The following is an 8,270-nucleotide window of genomic DNA, read 5'->3' on the forward strand; positions in this document are numbered from 1 at the left end:
CATTGTATAACAGTCATTGTACATGTTCATTGTGTGACAGTCATGGTATATGGACATTGTCTGACAGTCATGGTATATGTACATTGTGTGACAGTCATTGTACATATACATTATGTGACAGTCATTGTACATATACATTGTGTGACAGTCATGGTACATATACATTGTGTGACAATCATTGTACATATACATTGTGTGACAGTCATTGTATATATACATTATGTGACAGTCATTGTACATGGACATTGGGTGACAGTCATTGTACATGGACATTGTGTGACAGTCATTGTACATATACATTGTGTGACAATCATTGTACATATACATTGTCTGATAGTTATATCATAAGATCATTATGTTGGTGGTAAATTTGTCAGCCCTCTCCTCAGGAAAGCGAACTTGAATGACTGTACAAATACAATACTTCAGAATTTGAACTGTAAATAGTGATTTTATTCAGATGAACTGAATACATAAGACAACTTTCTATATTTATTTTCCATCAATTAAATTTACAATGTACTCCAGTATCACCAGCATTTTAATAAGGTTTTGATTTTGAAAGAGACATTTCCAAAACATCTAAACAAACATTAATATCTCTTTCAGACCAAGTTCCACAAGAAGAGTTACTGTCATCTGAAGAATGAGGTGGGACGTTCACAGAAGCGTGTGTATCGAGCTCATGCAGGCTACATACGAGGACGACCGATCACAGCGCCCAATCTAAGCATGTATGGACCCAAAGAGGAGAAGCAGAAGGCTGTTGAGACCACAGCAAAGGAGGCGTATCAGACAGTCAGACAGAGGCTTCGATCGGCGCCTTCCACAGCCAGATGTAAGTACATTTTGTAGTGGTAACGGTAAATATTCTGATGGTAAGTGCCTTTTGTTTGTAAAAGTGGTTTTGAATTCACCAAAAGTCCTAAAAAATATAAATAAGAAATTACAAGAAAAGGTTCTTTAAAACATTGATTTGCTTATACTGAAAGATGACAGGTTTAGCAAAGACACAAACACTTCGCCACATTTCCAGATAAGTTTTATAGAAAATGTCAGGGATGTTATACAAATATAAAATATAAGAGTGGTGACATTAAAATATTTGCTTTAAATACTTTGTGATACCAAAGTTAACTAATATCAACCATTCTGCCATATCAATAGTAATAAGATGGCATGGATCATCCACTTCTTGACTGCACGTGAAGATCTGGGTTAGAATTGATCTTCAGTAACCCATGCTTGTTGTAAGAGGCGACTAACGGGATCGGGTGGTCAGGCTTGCTGACTTGGTTTATGCATGTCATCGTATCCCAGTTGTGATAGATGCTCATGATGTCAATCACTGGATTATCTGATCCAGACTTGAATATTTACAGACCAACTTGATATAGCTTGAATATTGCTCAGTGCTGCGTTAAACAATAAACAAACAAACACTAGTTCTTGACTACAATGGTAGTGATGTTTTGGTTTGGATTAACAGTAAGTGTTTCTTCACCGTAAAGTCACCACAAATGTAATAAAAAAATGACCATTCATATTGCCTAATCAGTGGTTACATGCCCAATACATAAACGCCAATGGCAGTTATATAGGCAAGTGGGTAAAGCTGTGGATCATCACACTGAGGGTCCAGGTTCAATTCTTCCTGAGTAAATATGTGTGAGGCCTATCTTGGTATCTCTGCTGTGATATTTCGATTCCTTCACTCTTCACTCACTACTGTACTTACTGAAAGATCCAGGGGCAGTGGGGTAGCCTAGTGGTTAAAGCGTTGGCTTGTTGTGCCGAAGACACGGATTTGATTCCCCACATGGGTACAACACATGAAGCCCATTTCTGGTGTACCCCGCCGTGATATTGCTGGAATATTGCTAAAAGTGGCATAAAACGGTACTCATTCACTCACTACTGTAGTTACTGAAAGATCCACGGGCAGTGGGGTAGCCTAGTGGTTAAAGTGTTGGCTTATCGCGCCGAAGACCCGGTTTTGATTCCCTACATGGGTACAACTCATGAAGCCCATTTCTGGTGTACCCCGCCGTTATTTTGCTGCAATATTGCTAAAAGCGGCATAAAACGATACTCACTCACTCACTACTGAAAGATCCTGGCATTTGATATCTGTGTATTGTGTCCAGGAACCGGTATTAAAACCGCCTATGTTCAAACCCAAGATTTGCTCAGACAATAATGGTCGGTTTATCAGCACCGTACCTATGTTTGAGCAATTAACCGAAGTGGAAAATCTGCATCTCATCTTAGATCATTGTCACTCCTAAGTTTCTTCTCTCGTTAAGACGAAATGCTATTAAACAGCATTAGACTCAGCTCAGTCTTAACTCATGATCCATATCAGATCATATTCAAGAAAATATTTCTTGGGTATTGACAGCAACGTCTCTGTTTGCGGATCGTCCCACAACGAGGCAGTATCAACGACTGACAACGCCCCGAGTTGTCACCAGGGGAGATTTGTCGGAGGTTGAGACGAAGCTAAATGGCCTCAAGTTTGATATGATCACAATGGCAAGTCACAGTTGAGCTCTTCACTGACTGTAAAGATTTTCTGTTCCACCTTCATCAACAGGATTGATTTCTGGTTAATTTCTTTAAAAAAAGCTTGAATTACTGTTGCAAGGAGGAAAGGATTTTGTTTGAAAACTTCAGGCTTAGTTTATAAACATAATATTTACACAGTGTTATCTATGCATTTGGATACTTTCTCAGATTTTCTAATGACGGTTCCTAATATTCAGAGTTTCAATATATGTACTTTAAAGAAGAGTCGTTTCAAGCAAGGTATTACAGTCTTACTTTTGGCTCGATATGTAGGCTGAGTGTAGACCGGCTGAAGACTTATCTTCCTCTGTTATCTCAACAGGACAGCAAGTATGACATAGACAAGGAAGAGAAGATGGACCACTATCTGCCTGGGTACCGCGAGAAGCTTGCACAGAGACCTCCCCAGGTAGGCTGTAGTGTCTATAGTGGTATGTTATAGTCCCTGTCTGGTATGTTATAGTCCCTGTCTGGTATGTTATATCCCTGTCTGGTATGTTATATCCCTGTCTGGTATGTTATAGTCCCTGTCTGGTATGTTATAGTCCCTGTCTGGTATGTTATATCCCTGTCTGGTATGTTATAGTCCCTGTCTGGTATGTTATAGTCCCTGTCTGGTATGTTATAGTCCCTGTCTGGTATGTTATATCCCTGTCTGGTATGTTATAGTCCCTGTCTGGTATGTTATATCCCCTGTCTGGTATGTTATATCCCTGTCTGGTATGTTATAGTCCCTGTCTGGTATGTTATATCCCTGTCTGGTATGTTATAGTCCCTGTCTGGTATGTTATAGTCCCTGTCTGGTATGTTATAGTCCCTGTCTGGTATGTTATAGTCCCTGTCTGGTATGTTATAGTCCCTGTCTGGTATGTTATAGTCCCTGTCTGGTATGTTATAGTCCCTGTCTGTCTGGTATGTATGTTATAGTCCTGTCTGGTATGTTATATAGTCCCTGTCTGGTATGTTATATCCCTGTCTGGTATATGTTATAGTCCCTGTCTGGTATGTTATATCCCCTGTCTGGTATGTTATAGCCCCTGTCTGGTATGTTATAGTCCCTGTCTGGTATGTTATAGCCCCTGTCTGGTATGTTATAGTCCCTGTCTGGTATGTTATATCCCACCTGGTATGTTATAGTCCCTGTCTGGTATGTTATAGCCCCTGTCTGGTATGTTATAGCCCCTGTCTGGTATGTTATAGCCCCTGTCTGGTATGTTATAGTCCCTGTCTGGTATGTTATAGTCCCTGTCTGGTATGTTATAGTTATAGCCCCTGTCTGGTATGTTATAGTCCCTGTCTGGTATGTTATATCCCTGTCTGGTATGTTATAGTCCCTGTCTGGTATGTTATAGTCCCTGTCTGGTATGTTATAGTCCCTGGTATGTTATAGTTCCTGTCTGGTATGTTGGTATATATCCCTGTCTGGTATGTTATAGCCCCTGTCTGGTATGTTTATAGCCCTGTCTGGTATGTTATAGCCCCTGTCTGGTATGTATGTTATATAGCCCTGTCTGGTATGTTATAGTCCTTGTCTGGTATGTTATAGCCCCTGTCTGGTATGTTATATCCCTGTCTGGTATGTTATATCCCTGTCTGGTATGTTATAGCCCTGTCTGGTATGTTATAGTCCCTGTCTGGTATGTTATAGCCCCTGTCTGGTATGTTATATCCCCTGTCTGGTATGTTATAGTCCCTGTCTGGTATGTTATAGTCCCTGTCTGGTATGTTATAGCCCCTGTCTGGTATGTTATCCCTGGTTATAGTCCCTGGTATGTTATAGTCCCTGTCTGGTATGTTATATCCCCTGTCTGGTATGTTATAGTCCCTGTCTGGTATGTTATAGCCCCTGTCTGGTATGTTATAGCCCCTGTCTGGTATGTTATAGTCCCTGTCTGGTATGTTATAGTCCCTGTCTGGTATGTTATATCCTGTCTGGTATGTTATAGTCCCTGTCTGGTATGTTATAGTCCCTGTCTGGTATGTTATATCCCTGTCTGGTATGTTATAGTCCCTGTCTGGTATGTTATAGTAGCCCTGTCTGGTATGTTATAGGTCCCCCTGGTATGTTATAGTCCTGTCTGGTATGTTATATCCCTGTCTGGTATGTTATATCCCTGTCTGTCTGGTATGTTATATCCCTGTCTGGTATGTTATAGTCTGTGTCTGGTATCCCCTGTCTGGTATTATATATGTCCCTGTCTGGTATGTTATAGTCCCTGTCTGGTATGTTATAGGCCCTGTCTGGTATGTATGTCCCCGTCTGGTATATGTTATAGTCCTTGTCTGGTATATCCCTGTCTGGTATGTTATAGTCCTGTCTGGTATGTTATAGTCCCTGTCTGGTATGTTATAGCCCCCTGTCTGGTATGTTATAGTCCCTGTCTGGTATGTTATAGTCCCTGTCTGGTATGTTATATAGCCCTGTCCCTGTCTGGTATGTTATATCCCCTGTCTGGTATGTTATAGTCCCTGTCTGGTATGTTATAGCCCCTGTCTGGTATGTTATAGTCCCTGTCTGGTATGTTATATCCCCCGTCTGGTATGTTATAGTCCCTGTCTGGTATGTTATAGTCCCTGTCTGGTATGTTATATCCCCTGTCTGGTATGTTATAGTCCCTGTCTGGTATGTTATAGTCCCTGTCTGGTATGTAGTAGTCAAACTCTGCTATGTTATTGTCACAGGTTGTTGGTATAAATCCTTTTCGCCACTACGACAGTATTTTCAAGTCTCCGCCTGATCACTTTGTTTATGGGGATATCAATGACTATTTCATCAGTTCCTCCTCCGGAACCAAAGCCAGAACCTCCCAAGTCCACCCACTGGACAGAGGAGGTGATTGAGGAGCTGGTCCATCCCAAACTGAGGCTGCCTCCCTCTCATGCTCGCAAGTGTGATGCCAGGTCTGTAGACAACCAAATACCGAACCCTTAACTCTGTACTTCCTAACACTTCATGTATGACAAGGGTCCTTTGATATCCTTCATTTTTAATATTGCTTCCAGAAAAAACACTAATTACAGGTGATGTAAACTTACGATAAATTCATTATGGCTCAACAGAGTGAGTGAGTGAGTGAGTATTGCTTTTCGACGATTTTAGTATTATTCGAGCAATATCACAGCACGGGGCACCTGAAATGGGCTTCACACATTGTGCCCATGTGGGGAATTGAACCTGGAACTTTGGTGTGACAAGTGAACACTTTAACCACTAGGCTACCCCACCGCCCTGGCTCAACAAGTTTTGTCTCTGCTAACCTTAGGCTATTCCGTTTTCCATACATAGAGGATAATATGAACCCAGCTCAAAATTTAGAATAACTAGAAAGGTCTATATTGCCTTAGCTCTGAAATTTAGAATTGTTCTCAGCCTCTTTTAGATTTGTTTATATTTTTTGTAGACACATATCATCAAATAAGATAGCTTTATTTCTGAGATTTAATGTCAGTCTAGCTCCAGGTTTAATATAGACAAACTTAATGGATAACAATTTATGTATTTCATGAGTGCAATCTTTCGATACAGATTCATATACTGTTGTCAAGCATCTCAACATTCCTGCTTGACGGTATTGCATCAAAATGTCGCACTCATGAAATAAAGGTTGCTGTCCATAAAATTTGTCTATATTGTACTTCCCAACTTCTAAAATTCCATGTGTGAAGCCCATTTCTGGTGTCCCCCGCCGTGATATTGCTGGAATATTGCTAAAACAGCATAAAATCCAACTCACTCTAAAATGCCACCTGTGAAGATCCAGGTTTGAAATGATCTTCAGTAACCCATGCTTGTCATAAGAGGCAACAAACAGGATGGGGAGGTCTGACTCGCTGACTGGGTTAACACATGTCATCGTATCCCAACTGCGTAGATCAATGCTCGAGCTGTTGATCACAGGATTGTCTGGTCCAGACTCTATTATTTACAGATTGACACCATATAACTGGAATATTGCTGAGTGCGGCATAAAACTCACTCACTCACTCACTCACACAAAAATGCCATTCAAAGAGGTTGACTCACAATGAATGTAATTGTTTAGATACCGAGGCTGGCAGCAGGTGAAAACAAGACGAGGGTCACACTTTGTCCTGGTGTCTCGATGCTACGATTCGTCCCCAAAGGGCAACCTGTTCACCAAACTGCAGGAGCGAACCTTCACACCAGTCAGGCACATCCACAAGGACCACCTCTACCGCAACACCAGCATCAAACAGGTCCAGAAAGGGAAGGGTCGCTTGGGTGAAGACAGACCTGTCACAGCTCCTGCCTTCTTGCAGAGAACAAGAGGCAGAGGTGCGAAAGAAGAACAGTCTGAAAACATGGAGGCAGAAAGCTTTCATCAACAGGATCCTATCCCGGGAGATGCGGATCGAGAAGTTGCAGTTGCATTTTGTGAAGATGCCAGGCAGGAAGACAGGATGGAGGTAGCTGAGAGGAGGAATGACAAGGAACCAAGTCTCAAGGGGGCTGACTTTGGGTATGAGTCTTTTGAGGAGGAGCTTCAGAACAACGAACCTCAGGTGTGGGGCAGCCAGATGAAGGGAGCTGTGGTTTGTGATGAAGGTAATATGGACAGTGGACTCGGTGAGGATGTTGAGGTGCCAGTGCCCCACATGGAGCACAGCAAACCCAAGATTGTAGAAGTTGGACAGATTGGGACAATAGCTCTACTGGAGCAGATAGCCGAGTCTCAGGACCTGGAAGATATGTTCAGTCAGACCTCTCGCACTCGCAAGACCGAGAATCATGAGTCAGATGGCCCAAAATCAGAAGAGAGGAAAAGTAATCCGCTGTCCTCACCTGTGTCAGTCAAGTTCAATCAAGTGACTGAAGTACCATGTACCTCAAGTCCAGATCCTGAACTGGATGGTCCCGGTGTTGCCACGAATGGACACACCGAGCTCGAGGAGCTTAATAATGACAGGACTGAGTCCACAAGCATGGAGAACCGATCTGAGTCAGTCAGTGATGGTAGGACAATGAATAACCAGAATGAACCTACACCAAACAGCAGGACAAGCGAACAGAGGAGACAGTCTTTGACATCAGAATGTATGGAATCTGCAAATCAGGTCCAGGTTAGGAAAGATCTGAAGCCAAGAAGTGCTAGCAGTGTTCGAAGTTCAAACCGTAGCACCAGCCCAAGCCTGAAGCGTTGCTACTCAGCAGGTAGCCAAAGGAGAAGCAGCTCCCTGACCGGCAACAGCAAACACTCCAGGCTTGTCAACAGAATCAGTGACTCCATTTCTCAAGATCTCAGGAAAAGATTACTATCTGCAGGGCATTGTTGATGTAGGCCATTATATGTGTACATGTTTACTTATTGGCAATATTATATCTGCTCCATTGCATGGTAAATGTGATTACTAATTTATGGTAAGTTTATTTCGGCTCTACTGAATGGCATCAAACATTACCCATCCTGCTTATTGGCAGAATTAATTTGGTTTCATTGAATAGTGTTCATTAATACTAACTTCAGTACTAGTTGACATGGCTGAATGAAAGTAAACTACAGTCAAATCTCATGAGTCGAATCGCTGGTGACCAAGTAATAAATTCGACTTATCGATGTATTCAAGACATAGGTATGTCTATGAGGGTAGAAAAAAAGATGATCCAGTCCTAATTCCTCCACCTAAGCATTTGTTTACCTAATGATTTCCCTATCACTAATTATCTGATTAGCACAGACAGT

The 8,270-nt window shown here is 41.9% G+C and overlaps 1 protein-coding gene across 1 annotated transcript in view; it reads left to right on the forward strand.

Moving 5' to 3' along the window:
* The window catches only part of LOC124281863, a 38,474-nt gene extending 30,611 nt beyond the window's left edge, over positions 1-7,863 (forward strand). Inside the window, exons 11-16 of the mRNA XM_046717878.1 lie at positions 610-838; positions 2,402-2,535; positions 2,891-2,977; positions 4,803-4,812; positions 5,346-5,469; positions 6,612-7,863. Coding sequence (XP_046573834.1) covers positions 610-838; positions 2,402-2,535; positions 2,891-2,977; positions 4,803-4,812; positions 5,346-5,469; positions 6,612-7,863 — 1,836 coding nt within the window. The remainder of the gene's footprint in view (positions 1-609; positions 839-2,401; positions 2,536-2,890; positions 2,978-4,802; positions 4,813-5,345; positions 5,470-6,611) is intronic.
* The last annotated feature ends 407 nt before the right edge of the window (positions 7,864-8,270 follow it).

Source organism: Haliotis rubra, unplaced genomic scaffold, assembly GCF_003918875.1.
Source record: "Haliotis rubra isolate DU_JTF1 unplaced genomic scaffold, ASM391887v1 Scf29, whole genome shotgun sequence".
NCBI classification, from domain to species: domain Eukaryota; kingdom Metazoa; phylum Mollusca; class Gastropoda; order Lepetellida; family Haliotidae; genus Haliotis; species Haliotis rubra.